We start from the raw sequence: 18,637 nt of genomic DNA on the forward strand, positions 1-18,637 counted from the left end.
GCTCAGCCGCCTGCTCCTCTCCTCATTTTCTGCAATTACGCAGGCCACAGCCGCCAGCTCCTTCCTCGGCCGAATTCTCCCTCGTCGCCGGGTTCACACCCGAGCCTCCGCCCTCACCTGGCTGAGCCCCGGCTCTGCGCTTCCTCCCACCCGCACCTGCGCGCCCGACCCCACCGCCTCTGCGCGCACCTGGCGGCTTCCTCCCACCCACACCTGCACGCCCGGCCCCTCCGCCTCTGCGCGCACCTGGCGGCTTCCTCCCACCCGCACCTGCGCGCCCGGCCCCACCGCCTCTGCGCGCACCTGGCGGCTTCCTCCCACCCACACCTGCGCGCCCGGCCCCACCGCCTCTGCGCTTCCTCCCACCCACACCTGCGCGCCCGGCCCCTCCGCCCTGGCTCTGCGCTTCCTCCCACCCACACCTGCGCGCCCGGCCCCTCCGCCCTGGCTCTGCGCTTCCTCCCACCCACACCTGCACGCCCGGCCCCTCCGCCTCTGCGCGCACCTGGAGGCTTCCTCCCACCCACACCTGCGCACCCGGCCCCACCGCCTCGGCTCTGCGCTTCCTCCCACCCACACCTGCACGCCCGGCCCCTCCGCCTCTGCGCGCACCTGGAGGCTTCCTCCCACCCACACCTGCACGCCCGGCCCCTCCGCCTCTGCGCGCACCTGGCGACTTCCTCCCACCCACACCTGCGCGCCCGGCCCCTCCGCCTCTGCGCGCACCTGGCGGCTTCCTCCCACCCACACCTGCGCGCTCGGCCCAACCGCCTCGGCTCTGCGCTTCCTCCCACCCTCACCTGCGCGCCCGGCCCCACCGCCTCTGCGCGCACCTGGCGGCTTCCTCCCACCCTCCACGCCCATCGCCGGGCCGCTCTCCCCAGCCGCGGTGAGCTCTGGCAGGCTGCAGCACAGCCGTCCCGCGCACCCACAGGAGGCCCGTGGGCTTCTAACACCTGACACAATGCAAATGGAACACACAGGGTAATACTGCATTATTTAGGAATAACGACAGGAAACCCAGGCGGTGTGTGTTAGCACAGATCTAAAGGGGTGTGTGTATAAATATATTATTTATTTATTTATTTGAGAGGCAGAGTTAGAGAGATCTTTCATCCGTTGGTTCACTTCCCAAATGGCCAGGACAGCCGGAGCTGGCCCAGGTCCAAAGCCAGGAGCCAGGAGCCTCTTCCGGGTCTCCCGCGGGTGCAGGGGCCCAGGCACACGGGCCATCCTCCACTGCTTTCCCAGGCCACAGCAGAGCGCTGGATCGGAAGTGGACCAGCCGGGACTCGAACCAGGGAGCACGCCAGCTAGGAACGGCCGGCCTCCACCGCCCCGCACAGACCGCGCTACACCGCCTTTGGCTAACGGGCAAAGTCCGGAGAGGCGGAGGCGGCCTCGCCGGTAGCAAAAGCCGGTCTGGAACCGCCGAGGGCACATCTTCCCACCGGAAGCGAGCGGATCCATTGGGCGCAGGCGCGGGCGCAGGCGCAGGCGCAGGCGCTACGGCCGCCGACGCCCGGGCGGAACTGGCCACGACCGCGCTCAGGGCGCACGCGCAGCCCCGGAGCTCTCGCGAGAGACTCGCAGCCACTTCCGGTTCGTCCCGGCTGGGCGTCTCCTGGACGGCGGTGGTCCCGGCCGGCGAGCCCCGCCGCCATGGATCCGTTTCTGGGGCTGCTGCACTCGCTGTCGTCCGGGCTGTCGAGCAGCGAGCTGACCGAGCTCAAGTTCCTGTGCCACGGGCGCGTGGGCAAGCGGAAGCTGGAGCGCGTGCAGAGCGGCCTGGACCTCTTCTCGGTGCTGCTGGAGCAGAGCGACCTGGAGCCCGAGCGCACCGAGCTGCTGCGCGAGCTGCTGACCGAGCTGCGGCGCCACGACCTGCTGCGGCGCCTGGACGCCTTCGAGGCGGGGGCGGCGGGCGGGCCGGCGCCGGGGGCCGAAGGTGGGCCGGGGCCGGGGGGGGGCGGGCGCGCTCTGGACGGGCTGGGCCCCTCGATGGCGCCCCCGGGAGAGGAGGGAGCTCCCGGAGGGCGGCGGGCGGAGCTGGGTGCCAGCCTCCGCCCGCCGTCGGCCCCCGACGCGCCTTGACCCTGGGAGCCCGACCTCCCGCGGTCCTTCCGCAGAGCAGGGCGGTGGTCGCTGCGGGAGCCGGGGCGGCTGGGGGCACGGGGGTGCGGGTTGTGACCCGAAGGCCCTGGGGCGCCTGCATCCCACATTGGGGTGCCGGGATTGGAGTCCTGACTCTGCCCCCACTTCCAGCCCCTGTGGGGGGGCAGCAGGTGACGGCTCAAGTCCCCGGGTCCCGACTTTGGCCTGGCCCAGCTCCTGCTGTTGCTGGCATTTGGGGACTGACCCGGCACATAGGAGATGTCTTGTCTTCCTCCTTTCGGATAAACGGAATTTCTAAATAAAGCGTTGTGTGAAATGACTCGCGGGGAGTCGGTCAGGTGCATCTCGCGGACGAGCGTCACACCCTGTGTGGGTGCGGCTGCCCCGCGGGGTCCCCCGCCGCCTGCTGTGGCTTGCAGGGCTCCCGGGGTAACAGTGGGACCGGGCACAGCGCGGGGAGGGAGCCAGACTGGACCGGCGCGGCACCCGGGCAGCGCCGCCCTGCGGAACGCCGTCGGGGTCGGGGGCAGCCCCCTTTCCCTCCCTCTGGCCGCCCGGGGCTGCAGCAGGACCCGAGGCCGTCCTGGGGCTTTCCGGGCACTGAGAGACCGCGGAGGTCGCCGTCTCCTGGGGGCCCCCAGTAAAGCCGTGTCCTTTGCCTCGCAGACCTGCGTGTGGCCTTCGACATCGTGTGCGACAACGTGGGCAGGGAGTGGCGGAGGCTGGCCCGGCAGCTCCAGGTCTCGGACGCCAAGATCGACGGCATCGAGGAGCGCTTTCCCCGGAACCTGTCGGAGCGGGTGAGGGCGGCGCTGAGAGTCTGGAAGGACGCGCAGAAGGAGGGTGCCACCGTGGCCCGCCTCGTGGAGGCGCTCAGGCGCTGCGGCATGAACCTGGTGGCCGACCTGGTGGAGGAGGAGCAGCAGGCCCGGGGCGCCCGGGACCAGGGCGGGGCCGTGTCCCCGATGTCGTGGGACTCCGGAGCACCCTGACGTGGCGTCGGCGCTGGCTTCTGTCCAGGAGGCGGCCCGAGCCTGCCCCCGGTGGACCAGAGCTGCACCTGCTGAGCCCCGCTCCGTGCCGCCGGGGTCCGGGCACTGCAGGCTTGCGCCTCTGTCCCGCTCCGGCCCCCGGAGAGCGTTTCCATTGCCTTCCTTTGGTGCGGGCGACCGAGTGAATGGGCGTGAGGAGGGTGGTCGGGGGCTGCGGGGGGCCGAGCAGACATGAGAGCGGGCAGCTGAGCCCGTGGTGTCCTGCTGCTGCCCCCACCGGTTCCTGCGAAGCCCTCAGGACAGACCTGGGGGCCTGGCTCGGCAGCTGTCCAGCTCCTGGGCCGTGCTCGCCAGGGTTGGCGCCCGCTCCGGCCGTGGCTCCGGCCGTGGCTCCAGCCGTGGCGGTTCCCGTGAGGACCGGCCGCTGTGGTGCTGTGGTTTCCTAATATTCTGAATCAGTCTCTATTTTTCTACTGACTGTCGGGAGGCCATCCTCTGGCTCCCCAGCTCGTCCTGTCCACGCAAGTGCCTTAGGGCGGGAACTGCCCCAGGCAGAGCGCTCGGGAGTGACCACCAGCCTTGGGATGTGCCTGGCCCGAGGGCTGTGTCACCCTGACTCTGGCTGGCCAAGGCCTGGGCCAGGGTCATGGGGATCCCTGTCCCCAGTGAGCTGTGGGCTGGCTGAAGCCCCCCTCCTCACCTTCAGCAGGTGCCAGGCACCCCATGAGGGGCGGGCGCTGGTGGCCAAGAACAGGGCCTGGCGGTGCTGGGCCGCGGTGACCGTCTGGGGCCCGACCCCCGCACACACTGCGCACAGCACAGAGCGGCACTGCCCGGCAGCTTCCCCGCCCCCGCCAGGTGCAGCTGAGCCCAGGCCTTGCGCCTGGTTCCCCACAGGCCCCCTGCCGCTCCCCTCCTCCGAGCCAGCCCCGCAGCCTGTCCCCCATCGGCAGCCAGAAGCGACCCACAGACTTGGCCATCCTGAACCCGCCCCTTAGTCACGTGTCCCGGCTCTGTGGCCCCCGCAGGGAGCAGCAGCAGCAGCGTGGGGCGCACGCGGAGCAGGTCCTGGGCGAGTGCCGTTTCCAGGGCAGCGGCCATTTGGGTCCTCACGGCTGCCTGGCAGGTGCGATCGTGTGGGCACACCTGGGGCCCTGGGTACGTGTGCGCATGTGTGATCTTGTGTGCACGCATGAGCGTGTGTACATATGTGTGTGGACTCACCTGTTCACGTGATTGTGCATGACATGTGATCCTGTGTGTGCACCTGTGATCTCTGCACGCATAATCTTGCATACATGTATATGTACTGCAATCCTATGCATGTGTGATCCTGTGTGTGTGTGCGTGGTTATGTGTGTAATCCTGTGTGCACTTGTGATCCCGTGTGCACACATGACCCTGCATGCACACATGTGATCCTGTGTGCATGTGATCTTTGCACGTGTGTGCATACACGATCCTGTGTATATGCGTGTGATCCTGTGTGTGGTCTGTGTACTTGTGTGTGCACACATGATCCTGTGTATATGCGTGTGATCCTGTGTGTGGTCTGTGTACTTGTGTGTGCACACATGATCCTGTGTATATGCATGTGGTCCTGTGTGTGTGGTCTGTGTACTTGTGTGTGCACACATGACCCTGCATGCACGTGTGAGCCTATGTGTGCATGTGAATGTACATGTGGTCCCGTGTGTGTGCACACATGATCCTGTGTATATGCGTGTGATCCTGTGTACGTGGTCTGTGTACTTGTGTGTGCACACATGACCCTGGATGCACACATGTGATCCTGTGTGCGTGTGATCTTTGCATGTGTGCACACACACAATCCTGTGTATAAGCGTGTGATCCTGTGTGTGTGGTCTGTGTACTTGTGTGTGCACACATGACCCTGCATGCACACATGTTATCCTATGTGTGCATGTTTACATGTGATCCCATGTGTGATCCCGTGTGCGCATGCACGATCCTGCATGCACGTGTGAGCCTATGTGTGCCTGTGTATGTACATGTGGTCCCGTGTGTGTGCACACATGAGCCTGCGTGCACGCGTGTGTGTGCCTGGGACAGAGCTTGTGTTCGGGATGGGGGAGACCTGTGGGGGTGGTTTCAGGATGCTGACGACTGTGGACGTCCTCAGTGGCCCTGAGCTGTGCACTGAAGTCACAGCTGGAATGGCCGCATCGCGTGCTTTGCCGTGTTGCCTGTTTTGCCGTGGCTGGGAAGATCATGTTAAAGAAACCACGCGTTCAGGGTGCGATTGGCCTGAGCCGCGTTCGCTTCGTGGGCCTTTCCCTCCCTCTGCTCAGCAGCAGTTCCCAGCCTCGCACCTGTCTGATGGGCACCTGTGTTAGAAATCAAAGCCCGGCCGGGCCTGGAGGCCCGGGTCGGCACCGCCCCTTCCAGCGGGATTCTCAGGACACCGTGAGATGCAGGACCAGGCGCCCGGCGGTGGGCAGCCGCCCTCCCCACAGCCCTGCCCCACACCCGCCTCGCTCTGCCCAGCCGCCTGCCCCCTGGTCCCACCCCGCTCAGCTCCCGAGGGCCGCCCCCTGCGCCTGCCCCCAGCTCCAGTCTGCAGTGTGGCGGAGGCCCCTGTGCCTGGACCGTGGGAAAACAAATGCGGGGGGGTGGGGGAGGGTTCCCTTGGGCTTGCATTCCCCCCACCCCACTCCAGGCAAGGAGCTGTGGTGGCTGGGGTCGGGGGTGCCTGCCCCTCCGTGCACCTGCGCCCCACACACTATGCCCCCACAGCCGGGGTCCATGCAGGCTACCCCAGGGAGTGGCTCTCCCCAGGCAGGGCTGATGCTGGACTTGCAGGTGGTGGGCCTGTGAGTCAGGGTCTTGGCTTCCAGAGAGAGTACACGGGCATGAGGCACAGGGCGGGGCGGAGCAGCTGAGACACGTGGTGCCTGTAGCCGGTTCACGTCTGAGTGACTTAATTGGTTTAAAAGCCAGCTCCGCTCCTGAGCCCCGACGCCCCTCATTGTCAGGGCTCCACGGATGCCGGGGGCTCGGACCCCGCACCAGGAGCCGCAGGGAGTGTGGCCCTGATCAGAATTCAAGTGGCCAACAAAACGGGTGGGGGGAGCAGGGGCCTTGTGGAGGCAAAGGACCCAGAATGGAGGAGGCTGATTCAGGGGGGGGCACCTGCCAGGGTTCGGGTCCCTGGGTGGGGGCGGGGAGGTGGCAGCCAACCTGGAAGAGTCTCTTGACAATCGCCAATGGGAGAAGGCGGCTGTGAAATGAAACCCGGATCAATCTGCCTATTTATTTAAAGATGAATAAAAAGTCATGCCTTAAAAGGAGCCTCAAAGACAGGCGATCACGTGTGAAAAATGCGTGTCCACTCTGCACGGTGTGGGCCAAGGCGCCCACTTGCAACAGGCGTTTAGTGAGGCCCCCCCCCCCCGTCTCCCTGCCGTTTCCTTCTCAGCGGGAGACAGGGACCCCGTGACCAGCACACAGATGCGCGCAGAGCAGCGTCCGCGGGCTAGCCGGGAGACTGGACACGGCTTCTCCAGGGAAGCGTCCCGGTGGGGCTGCAGCACGGTGACAGCCGGCACTCACCTTCCGGGGCGCCGGAAGTGCCCAGCCAGAGCCTGCAGGGGGCAGGAGTGGCCCAGGGACTGAAGAACCCCGGGGCCGAGCTGGGCGGGGTGTGTGGGAGGCTGGGCAGGGCTGGCACAGCGGGCGGAGAGCATGCTTGCGTGGCTAAGAGGTTCCAGCCCAGGGTGCAGGCGCCAGGACCCAGGAGGGCCCCGGGTCAGAAGCTGGGGACACCGGTGCGCTCAGCGGGCAGCAGCGACGTCCGGTGTCCGGAGGGCGGCTTTTGGTAGCCGCCTGCCGTCCTGGACGGGCCCATTTCCCTGCTGGAGCTCCAGGCCGCCTTGTGCTTTGTTTTCTGTACCACCCCACGTGAGCCTGAGTCTTGTTCTAAGGTCAGGCCTGGACACTTCCGGTACAGCTCTGGCCACAGGCTGGGCCCCGGGGAACAAGAGGGAACAAGGGACGCCATGGCAGGAGGCCAGTGGATGGTCCAGGCTGGAGGCGGCAGCGGAAGGAGGGGCTCGGGGTTCTCATGGGGCGGAGAAGTGGGAAGGGGCGGGCCTGGGGTGGGGCACGGGTTCACAGAGCAGGGTGAAGGTTTAGGTCTCCTGCCCCTGCCGATGCCCTCCTAGCTCCCGCGGGGCGGGGCTTCCGTGAGCCCAGGGCTGAGCCGGCCAGGGAGAACTGAACAGGTGGGGTCCCGTCCTGGAAGGAGAGGGCACGGAGAAGTGGGTGCCCAGGGCATCGGGGCTGGCAGAGGTGGTGCCGGAGTCGCACCGCGCCCCTGCTGCGACCACACGCTCAAAGCAGGCCTGGCAGAGTCCCAGCAGGCGGTGCGTCCACAGCGCAGGCGCCGGGTCGGGGCACTGCCCCCTGCCCTGGCTCCGTCTGCCTCCCCAGCAGGAGCGCAGGGCCGGCTGGAACTGCCTTCGCTCCCTTCCATCTCAGGAGGCCCAGGGTCTGGGCCTCCCGCCCCTGCCGCAGGGCACTGAGCCCTGCTCTCCCAGCCGCCCACCCCAGAGGCATGACCTCAGCGTGAGGCGAGCCGTGGGTTGGGCTTCCTGCTTTGTCTCCAGACTCACCTGGGAGGCGACAGGCCAAGTCCTGTCCCACACGGGGTCACACGGGCTCCAGGCTCACTGGACGGGCACGCGTGTGCCTCCGTGTGTTCCCGGTGCCCCCACGGCCTCCCTCGCAGCCAGACGCCACAGCCCCGGCCCTCGATGGGCAGAGAGGCCCTGACTGCTCCCCGGCACCACCACCCCCAGCCCCTGGCCCTCCACGGCTGCGTGGAACGAGGCCGGTGCAGAGCATGGCTTTGCAGTCGGGGGGCCAGCCTTGGCTGCTGGCCTGAGCCCTCATCAACCCAGCTGGCAGCTGCTCTGGGCACGGGGACTTGGAGAAAAGTGACACCTGGCTCCTGAGAGGAAAGAGCACCCCGTCGCCCCTGGGAGTGAGACCCGGGGCCGGAGTGACCTGCCTGGCGCCTGGACTTGGGCCCCAGGCTGCGAGGCCTGCCGGCATCCCCATTTTCATTAATGGGGCATCTCAAGTCGGGTGTTGCAGGGTGAGTAGGAGTTTTCCAGGGTGCACGCAGGGCAGGCAGAGGCCGGCACCAGAGCCGGGCTGGGCCCAGCAGGTGCAGGAGCGCCCCTGCAGCCTGCAGGTGAGGGGAGGACCTGGGTCCCGTCTGCTAGAGCAGAGGACCCCGCTCAGGACCTGGGACAGGTCAATGACGCTAAGTGTGGTCCAGGCACGCCCCCTAGGGGGCTGCAAGGGAAGAAGGGAAGTGCAGCCCCTTGTCCGCGGGGAAGACTCCAGGGTGCTGGTGGCTGGGCTGTGCCGGAGCTGGGCTGGTGGGGGAGCAGTTTGGAGTATGGGGTTTGGCTTTGTCCCCAGGGTCCTTTGAGAGCCAGCACCGTGCTTCCTCCTCCTGCCCCCCGAGCCGTGACCAGGGCAGCTTCTTGATTCTCTCCGGGGGTGGGGGGTGCTGGTTGCCATGGTGTCCACCCAACGCAAGGGAGAGGTCAGAGTGCTGACCACCGGGAAGTTCTCCCAGACCCACAAACCCCACAAGCGGCCAGGCCGGGGGCTCCTGGGGAGGGCTGCCTGGCCCAGGAGCAGCCCTGGGCGCTACGGTGAGGCTCCTGTGCGCCAGAAACCCCCGGCCACCGTGGCGCCCTGGCCAGCGCTGGCGAGCACCCTGGCTGCTGGCCGGAGCCCACGGCCGGCCCTCGGGCTCCCGCTGTGGGCACGGCCTCGCTCCGGCCAGATGGAGCTGCAGGGCAGCGGGCCAGGCCCTCCCTGCTGGGTCACCGCTCCAAGCCTGGCCTCACGGACGTGCCGCCGGCCCGCGGCCTAGGCTCCTGCTTCCAGAACACGGAGGCTCAGACCCCGGCCTGCGTCCCTGCCGGGAGGAAGAGGCCGCCTGGCTTCTGTAGTGAGCCCCACCCGGCCCCGTCACTCCTCCCCGGTGTCTGTCCTGTGAGACCCCCGGTGTCCGGTGGGGCCGCGTTTGTCCATCCCGTCGAGTTCTGCAGGAGAGCAGAAGCAGCCTGTGGAATGTCCTGGACGTATCCTAGGAGCCAGAGGGATGTGACCTTCCTGGCTGGAATGTAAGTGTGATAGCTGGAACACTGGCAGCTATGTCGAGTCAAGTCAGTCCTGGGAGGTTCTGTCGGGATGGATTGGGCGAGGCGACGTGGGGATTCAGTGCTGGACATTCAGCCCCTGACTGACGGAGACCCAGCGTCCCTGGCTGTGAGGGTGGCTGCCGGGAATGTGCTATCCTGAGGCTCTCCGCAGACGCGGCTGCCCTTCAAGGCTCTGGACCTGGCCGGAGGCGGGGTCTTCCCATCCATGAGAAGGCAGAGCTGTGCTCCCGCCCCTCACTGTCACTCAGGGCCAGGTCCCTCCCACAGCGCGCCCAGGGCCACTGAGACCTGCCCCCGCCTGGAGCCTGGGCCCCCAGCCACCCCTCTCCCTGGCGCCAAGCACAGGCACACATAGCAAGCGCCCAGCGTCCCCCAGCCAACGATGGGCACCCCCTCCCTGGGCCTCCCTCGGGCCACACACCCCCCACCTCCGTGGACACCAACACGGCTCCTTGAGGTTGTAGGTGAGGGTGACAGGTGCTCCAGCCCCATCCGCCCCCAGGACACCTGGCCGTTACTGTCACAGGTGCAGTGCGGGGGGCGGGGGGCCACAGGGCTCTGCTGTCCCTGTCCCCGGGGACATGCTGTCCTGGTGGGACAGTGTTGAGGGTGACTGGCCTGCCTGCCTTCGGGAGCCGGGGGCCCTGGTGCCAGGGAGTTCCGTATTCAACTCACCTGTGGCTTCCGAGCCCAGGTGGGGAGGAGAGGAGGGACAAGGGGACACGCCCTGTGGACGCCGAGGGCCAGGGCGGCGCTGGGCAGGGCGGCTCCGGAGCCTGCACCGCAAGGGTCTGTGTGCAGCCCACCCGGGACCTCAGACGCCTCCGGCCGGCGCTTGTCTCTAGGCGGCGGGGGTGGGGAGGGGGTGGCTGCAGGCGAGCTCCCGCCCCCAGCCCGCCCAGGTTCAAGGGGCGGGGCCTCGGGAGAGGTGGCCCCGCCGTCCCTGACGCGCTGGCGCCCGCCCCGATGGGCGTGGACACGGAGGAAGTGGCGAGTGCTCTCCCCGTCCACCGCAGCCCGGGGCGCTAATCCCGGGACAGGCAGGAAGCGCCGACGACCCTCTGGGGCTTGGAGTGGCCGACCGTGGGGCAGACAGCAGCTCGTGGTGTGAGCCCGGGGCCAGGGGCCTCCGGGAGCCTGCCGCGCCCACGGGGGACGCTCGGGGCCCCTCATCCACGCCGGGCGCCTTGAGATCCCCGCGGCCTCCTGTGCCCACGGCACCGCGGGTGGAGCAACGGGATCCCGGGATCCACCTGGCGCGGGACCGGCCGCGGGCGGGGGGGGGCGTGGCGGGCAAGCCCCCGCGGTCGCGCCACCCCCACCCCCGTCCCGCGCCCTCCTGTGCCCCAGAACCCGAGAACGCCTGGTGAGACCCCCTTTCCCAAGAAGCTTGGCTCAGGTGCCCGGTGCGGCCCCGGCTGTCGTGGACACGGGGCGGGGGGCGGGCGTTTATTCTCAAATAAACGCATAATTGTACGCGGGACCTTGCTCACAGAGGCGTGACTGTGCGGCCGGTTGTGTGTGTGGTGTTCAGCACACCCAGTGTGCGAGTTTAGCAACAGCGGAGGGCCCAAGTCCTCGGGCCCCTGCACCCGCGTGGGAGACCCGGAAGAAGCTCCCGGCTCCCCGCTTCTGGTTTCGGACCTGGCTCGGCCCTAGTCGTTGTAGCCATCTGGGGATGGAACCAGCAGATGGAAGACCTCTCTCTCTCTCTCTCTCTCTCTCTCTGTAACCGCCTTTCAAATCAATAAAATAAATCTTAAGAAGAAAGAAATCCGCCCAGGGCAGCCCGGGCTTCGGCTCAGCGGGGGCTCCAGTCTCGCCCAGGCCAGGCAGGCGGGACTCAAAGCTCAGAGGGCAGAGGGGCGAGGCGCAGCACCCCCACCCCACCCCACCCCCTACCCCCGTCTGCCCGGCCCCGAAACCCCCGCGCGGGGCGCATCGTCTACGGTCCAGACAGACCGGCCGAGCTCAGCGCCCGAGGCCTCGGCTGCGGGTCACAGAACTACGGAGAGGCAGAACCGGGGCCAGGCCTCGGACTCTAGGTCACGGCACCCCTCCCTGCCCGTGACGGTCAGGGGCGGGGCCCACGAGAACCGAGGCCGGTCTGCACCTGAGGCCGTGCGTCTGCCCGCAGGAGGTGCCGGAGGCGGGGCCGCCGCAGCCCGGCCCAGCCGGCCCAGCTGGCGCGTGCGCAGAGCGGTGCGTTCCGGCCAGCTTGTGTGGGGGGGGGTGATTGATGAGCACTGGGCGGGGAGCGGCAGGTAGACCCGGCGCAGCGCTCCGGCTGGGGCTCCATCCAGGCCCACGCTTGGCTTGTTTGCCCGCCGTGTGGGAGCGCCCCAGCCTCCGGTCTCCCGTGCACCTCTGCCCGGCTCTTCCCCCAGGCTGGCTTCAGTGCCAACTTCCTCTGCACCCCCTGCTCTGACCAGGCTCCTTCGGCCCGCATCGCCCCTGGAGGGCTGGGCAGCCTTGGAGTCCGGTGAACCGGGCCTTGCGGTGAGCCGGCTGGGCCTGTCCGAGCCTCGCTGTTCCGGGGCCCCTGCCCTGCCAGCAGCAGCCTGGGCATCGCAAAGTGAGGCGTGTTTACTCGTTTATGTTAACCGTCTGCCTTCTGTGCCTTTTGGATGCCACAGCACGTGTGGAGGTCACTTGTTTCCTGATTTTATAAAAGCAGCAAAGACCAACAAAAGGAGACTTGGGGACGGGACTCATTCCGGGCGGCTGCCGTGAAGATGCGGGGCCAGGACGGTGCCCGGCAGGGGGGAAGTGCTCGCTAAGTCACCACTGACGCCAGCATGCTGCCCCCGGCTCCCCCGGGCAGGCCGGGCCATGTCTGGGGCACCAGCTTATCCATACACTTGCCCGCCTGCCCACTCACTCAGCCCACGATCCGCCCATGCAGCCGACCTCCACCTACTCACCCATGCATCACCCGCGCCTCCATTCATCCATCCGCCCACCCACCCAGCCAGCCCTCTACTGCCCATCGTCCCCCATCCACCTACCCAACCAGTCATCCATCCATCCGTCCATCTGTCTCCCACCACCCCCCCACCCATCGACTCACTCATCTAACTGTCCGTCCACACACACACACCCACACACCCACCCACCCTTCCTATAAAATAAGGAAAATATGGAAGTGAGTGGATGACATGAGCAACACCAGTCCTCCTCCAGGCTTATGACATGAGAATCCCGAGCCCCCCGCCCGGAGACCACCGTTGTGAGATGAGAGTCCCGAGCCCCCCGTCCGGAGACCACCGTTGTGAGACGAGAGTCCCGAGCCCCCGCCCGGAGACCACCGTTGTGAGACGAGAGTCCCGAGCCCCCCTTCCGGAGACCACTGTTGCGCAGGGTGGAGATGCCGTCACACCTGGGCTTGGCAGATCTCGCGGGGTGTGGGGGGGTACTGGGGGGGAGCAGCCTGGGTGCAGCTCTGTTCCCGCCGCAGACACGCTCGCTGTAGCCTTCCGGAAGGCCGCTGTGCTGGAAGAAGCAGACCCCTTAGGATCGGTTCTGCTAATGCGCCCGGCGGCTCCCATGGGGCTTCCACAGGGTTCAGCCCTACGATGGTCCCAGCCCCCGGCAGGGCCTCCGGTGAGCACCTGCCCTCCCAGCTCAAGGGGCCCGGCTCTTTCTCCCCTAGGGTGGCCACCACTGCACTGAGAAAGGGACCCTTACCCCGTTCCAGGCCAGAAAGGAGCCGGTTCCAGCTGACGTCTATTTTTCCAAAAGATGTATGTATGTATGTATGTATGTATTTGAATGGCAGTTATACAGAGAGGGATAGACAGACATCCTCTGGTTCACTCCCCAAATGGAGCCAGGAGCTTCTTCCGGGTCTCCCACGTGGGTGCAGGGCCCAAGCACCTGGGCCGCTTCTGCTGCTCTCCCAGATGCATCGGCAGGGAGCTGGATTGGAAGCAGAGCAGCCGGGACTCAAGCCGGTGCTCAAATGGGATGCCGCTGACACAGGCGGTGGCGCCACAGTGCCGGCCCCAGCTGAGACCTTTGACCCCTTCCTGCTGCCAGTGCCGTCCTCAGATCCTACTGCAAACCTCTAGGGGTGCCCAGGCACCGTGACACGGAACCACCATGGGGGTGCTGCTGGGTGGCCGGTGAGGAGCCCAAGGCTGAGAAGTCCCACTGCACAGGAAGCAGGGTGGCCAGGGGCCAGGCTGGACACTACGATGCCTGCCTGTCACCAGAGGGGCTCCCTCGGCCGGGGTCCCCAGCCCAGGCTCCGGCAGTCGTCTGGCTCTGCCGTCACTGTGCGCGGCACCAGGCTGTGCACTGCTCTCTGCTTCCCGGGACCGAGCGGGGCTGTGGGCCGAGTGCTGTGGGCAGACATGAAGCTCGCAGCGTCCACTCTCCATGGCCCTGATGACCAGCTCCGGGCCTCCCAGCCGAGGCCCCTCCAGAGCGGAGACTCAGGCCTGGGGGACCCCCTCCATCCCTCCCTGGACAGCACGCGGTGGGGGGTGGGGTGGGTGGCTCACCTGCTCCATCCAGGTGAGCTGCTGTTTTGCTTGCTTGTTTTTTTTTTTTTTTTTTAGTTTTTACTACAGGTCTTCTTTCTCTTTCTCACGACCCACTGAAGCCCATTATCCCGGGACAAGTCCCTGCTTGGCTGGTGGGCGGGAGCCGGGCACAGCCGGCACCTTCTCCCCCGCGCCCATGCAGCCTGAGCTAATGCTGCCTGTGGGCTGTGGGAATGGGGGCGGGGGCGCCCCAAGCTGCCAGCCCAGCCAGGGGCACCGCAAGCTGGTCTCTGGGAGTCCCCGGGGGGCCCGGGCAGCTCCCAAAAGAAGAGAGGGGGATTTCCTTCTCCCTGTGCTAAACGTCTAGTCCTGTGGCAGAGGCAGAGCAAGTCTGAGCCCCAGAGACCTGCGGGCAGAGGGAGATGGACCCTGGCCTCCCAGCGTCTGCCCGCCCGCCCGCCTGCCCCTCTGCAGGGACCCTGTCCTCCACTCCGCTCCAGCGACCCGCTCTTAACTCTTACTCTTCCCACTGCCGCACCCTCTTCCAGGAAGACCGCCCTGCTGCCCCCGACCTAGCTGGTTCTAACACACCTCACCACCCCTGCCCCAGCCCTTCTGTTTTCCTCACCACCGAATGTGGCTTCCTCGGGCACCGTGCCCTCAGCACCGACCTCAGGGGCAGCCCAGGTCTACCGTGCCTGCTCCAGATGTCCACCTGGCTCTTCCTCTCCTTCCCCTCCCAGGACCAAGCCGGCCACCTCACTGCCTGCAGCTCCTGGCTTCTCCTTTCCCACTGGGACCCCCGCCAGCAAGAAACAGAGCAGGGAGCCCAGGGAGGAGAGACGCGGAGGGCCAGCTCCCGGGAGTGCTGACTCCATGGCCTGAGAACCCAGGACTGGAAGACATCAGCCGTGTGCAGAACCGGGCCAGCGTGTTTGGGCAGCAGGTGCCAAGGGCCACAGTGACAGCCAGCATGAGCTGTGGGTCTTAGTCCAGGTGTGTCGGAAGCTGGGGAGGCACTGGACCTGGTGAGCTCCCCGCGTGGTGAGCCGAGGCTGAGGGACAGCACCCAGGCCGGGGCCACGGGGACCTGGGCTCCAGCCGTCCACCGGGCAGCGTGCAGGCCTCCCCCTGGCCGCAGTGCAGGCAGAAGGGCCATCCCGTCGGGGCCGGCTCCACGCCCAGCTGTCCAGGGACTGCCCCGTGTACCCACCCCGGCCAGGCACCCTGATCTGTCCTGGAGGAGACCAAGGCTCGGGCAGTGTTGGGGACGGACTTCAGCCCCAGGCTCGCACGCACACACAAAGGACCCAACGCCTGACTTCACATCCTGGGTCCTTTAAAAAAACAAAACCAAACCTTTTATTGTGAACTACTTCATTCACACACAACAATGGAGGTGATGTTCTGCCAGCTGCCGGTCGGGGCGGCAGAGCACGGCCGTCCACGCGCCGCTGCCCCTTGAGAAATGCAATGTGCCCGGACCAGCCTCCCCTCCCGCTCCTGACTCACGGCGGCCGCGGCCCGCCCCGAGGCCACCGGGACCACGTCTTGCCCTGGCCCCAGCTCCCCTGCCTCGCGATTTCCCAGAGCGCACGGTGCGTTCGCCTGGGGAATCCCCTGCAGGGACCCCCTCCCCGCGCTCCCCAGGCCCCAGGTCCGCAGCGCAGGCGTGGGCAGGGTGGTTCCCCTGGAGGCTGCGAGGCAGACCCGAGCCAGGCTTCCCGGTCACCTCTGCTGGCGGCTGGCAGCCCTGGGCACGCACCCCGCAGTCCCCGCTTCTGTCTACCCAGGGCCTTTCCCTCCGTGTGCTTCTACGTCTGCCCTTTGCCTCGTAAGGGCCCCGTCCCTACATCTGGGGTCCCCCCGAGCCCAGGGTGGTTTCACCCCGAGACCCTTACTGCATTTGCAAAGGCTCACAGGGTCAGGTGCGTGGGTGCCAAGGGCGGGGATCCGTGCCTGGCTTTTGGGAGCCTTACCCACAATTTTTTTCAGAGACTTATTTTTATTTATTTGAAAGGCACAGTTACATCCGCTGGTTCACTTCCCAAATGGCTGCAATGGCGTGGGCTGGGCCAGGCTGAAGCCAGGAGCCAGGAGCTTCTGCCAGTGGGTGCAGGGGCCCAAGCACTCGGGCCATCCTCTGCTGCTTTCCCAGGTGGAAGTGGACTAGAACCGGGGCCCATTTGGGATGCCGGTGCCGCAGGCTGCAGCTTAACCTGCTAGGCCACAGTGCCGGCGTCCCATACCCACAATTTACTCAATGATGGGAGAGCCAGGGCAGGGCCATGCCTAAGGCCTCTGGCTGGCCCCCTGCTGCGGGAAACATTGTCCAGGGTGCTGTGCGGGGCACTGGGACGCTGCCGAGTGTGCAGGGGGTGGCCAGGTCTCCCCGCCACCGCACTGCTGAGCTCAGAGCCCGTTTTTGCCCACAGCCCTCCCCTGTCAGACTAGCTTTCCAGTGTGGTCTGCCTTGGCTGTCGCCTCTCCCGGCACCCCGGGCTTGTCTGGTGGGGTGTGTTTCACCGTGTGATTAAAGACACGGCAGGTGCGACACTTGCTTCAGGCTTACCTGCCCCGACCCTGCCTGCCCAGGTCCTCGAGGCTGGCCACCAAGAGGTCCTCCTGATCTAATGAGTGGGTGCACCTGGCTGATGCAGACCCTCCCAAGGAGCCTGCGGGGTGGGCTGGGGCGCGGCTGCAGGACCTGCTCCCAGCTCCTGGCGTCGGGCGACTCACAGCCTGGCCGCCTCTTACGTCGGAGGTCCCCGGGGCAGCAGCTGCTCTACAGACGATGACAGCACTGGTCTGTGCCAGAGAGCGAGACAGATGGATAGACAGCTGTCCACGCCCTGCTCGCGGCTGGGGTGAGGACCCTGCCTCCTGACCCCAGGGCCCTGCCCTGACCTGCTTTGTCACCGCGCTGGTTAAAGCCTCTCCGAGCTCCTCACACGTGGGTGAGCACCTGTTAGCATCACCGCCGTGGTAGTCAGAGGGTCCCGGGAAGACCCCCAGGCGGTGCGCTATGAGGGCCAGGACCACGGCATGCCGGGAGTGGATGCGGGCAGGCTCCTGCCAGGAGCCGCCTCTTCCAGGGCGACAAGGAGCCCCCGACCCTGTGCATTCCCGGAGCCGGGGCTGGGAGCCCTGCCAGGCTTCTCTTTGGGACGCAGTTCTTGGAAACCTGCTGTGGCAGCGCCTCCCGGCCCAGGCACGGCTTCCTTGCAGAGGGTGGCCACCAGCTTTGGCGTGATGTGGGTTTCCCTTCTTCCGGGAGCTCAGCGAGTCCACTCAGGGCTCTGCTTCTGGGAACTCTCTCCGCCGCCCGGCCCCGGGCCTGCTCGGCTCCATCTGCACCACGGGTGCCGCCCTCCCGGGCTCAGGGGCCGCTTACTCAGAATGAAACATTTCACTCGGGCAAGAGGCCTAGAGGGAGTCCCCACCCCCACCCCGAGAGCCTGGCTCCACTTCCCCGGCTTTGTTCTGGATCTCAGCGAGCCGGTTCTCAGACGCCAGGCTGCAGGCGCAAGGACTGGGTTCCCCGGGCAGCCTGTGAGCCGTCAGCTCGTCATCCCAGGGCAGGCGCGGCTCCCAGGCGCGAGGCTCGGCCAGGGTCAGGGCGGCCTCAGTGGGCGCCGGCGCACGTGTCCCTTCTGTGGTGGGGACATTCTTTTTCTCACGTCGAATCAGACCCACCGGGCAGTTTTGACCTCCACCGGAACTCAGGACACAAGTGTGCAATAAGCACCCAAAGTGCAAGACAGCCCCAGACCCCCGCCCCAACGCCACAGGCCGTGAACAGCTGGAGGGGCGTCAGGCAGAAGCCACACAGACAGGCAGACGGCTGTTAGCAGCGCGGACCCCGACCCGACCCCAAGACGCCAGAGAAGGCAAGGAACCTGGGGCAGGCGTTTAGCCTGGTGCTGCGACTCCCACAGCCCGGGCCCAGAGCTGCGGGCTCCAGCTTCCTGCTAATGCAGACCCTGGGAGGCAGCGGGTGCCGGCCCAGGGGGTCCTGCCACCTGCTGGGGGGCCTGGGTTTGTTCCCAGTTCTGGGCTTTGGCCTCAGCCCTGAGCATTTGGAGAGGGAACCAGCAGGTAGGGGTGGGCTCTTTCTCCCTCCCCCCCTTCCCCTTTCCCCTCCCCCTCCCCCTCCCCCTCTCCTTCTCCCTCTTTTGCAAAGAAAGACCAATGAAGAATGTAGGGGCTGACAGGGCAGTGAGGCAGGTTAAGCTGCTCCGGCATCCCACACTGGAGTGCTGGTTCTGCTCCTGGTTCACCTGCGCATGCACCTGGGAAGGTAACGGGAGATGGCTCAGGTCCCTGTGCACCTGCCACCCTTGGGGGAGACCTCAGCCTCAGCCAGGCCCAGCTGTTTGGGCCATTTGGGAAATGAACCAGTGGTTAGAAGATCAAATGGGAGCCGGACCAGGCTGAAGCCAGGAGCCAGGAGCTTCTCCCGGGTCTCCCACATGGGTGCAGGGGCCCAGCACTTGGGCCACCATCTTCTGCTGCTTTCCCAGGCCACAGCAGGGAGCTGGGTCGGAAGTGGAGCAGCTGGACTTGAGCAGGAGTGAGGCGGGATGCTGGCGCTACAGGCGGGTGCTGTCCCCATCCCCTGCACCACAGCGCAGGCGCGGGCGCGGGCGGGTTGGGTGGAGGTCTCTGTGCGGCACCAAGACTCCCTCTCGCCGCTCTGCCTCCTGCTCGCAGGACCTGCACGCACTGTGTGCGGAATCACTGGGCGGTGACTCACGGCTGGCCGAGGCAGCAGGGCCACGAGCAGGCACTGCAGCACACGGCACAGCCACAGCGAGACTGAGGGTCCCGCGGGGCT

The 18,637-nt window shown here is 66.8% G+C and overlaps 1 protein-coding gene across 1 annotated transcript; it reads left to right on the top strand.

Annotated features, from left to right (window-relative positions):
* Window positions 1-1,575: 1,575 nt before the first annotated feature.
* Window positions 1,576-6,418, top strand: FADD (Fas associated via death domain). Its single transcript, XM_070061962.1, has 2 exons — window positions 1,576-1,948; window positions 2,782-6,418. Exons 1-2 carry the CDS (start codon window positions 1,663-1,665, stop codon window positions 3,105-3,107), a joined length of 612 nt encoding a protein of 203 aa, XP_069918063.1. The 5' UTR covers window positions 1,576-1,662; the 3' UTR covers window positions 3,108-6,418.
* The last annotated feature ends 12,219 nt before the right edge of the window (window positions 6,419-18,637 follow it).

The sequence above is a fragment of the Oryctolagus cuniculus genome, chromosome 1, assembly GCF_964237555.1.
Source record: "Oryctolagus cuniculus chromosome 1, mOryCun1.1, whole genome shotgun sequence".
Classification (NCBI taxonomy): Eukaryota; Metazoa; Chordata; class Mammalia; order Lagomorpha; family Leporidae; genus Oryctolagus; species Oryctolagus cuniculus.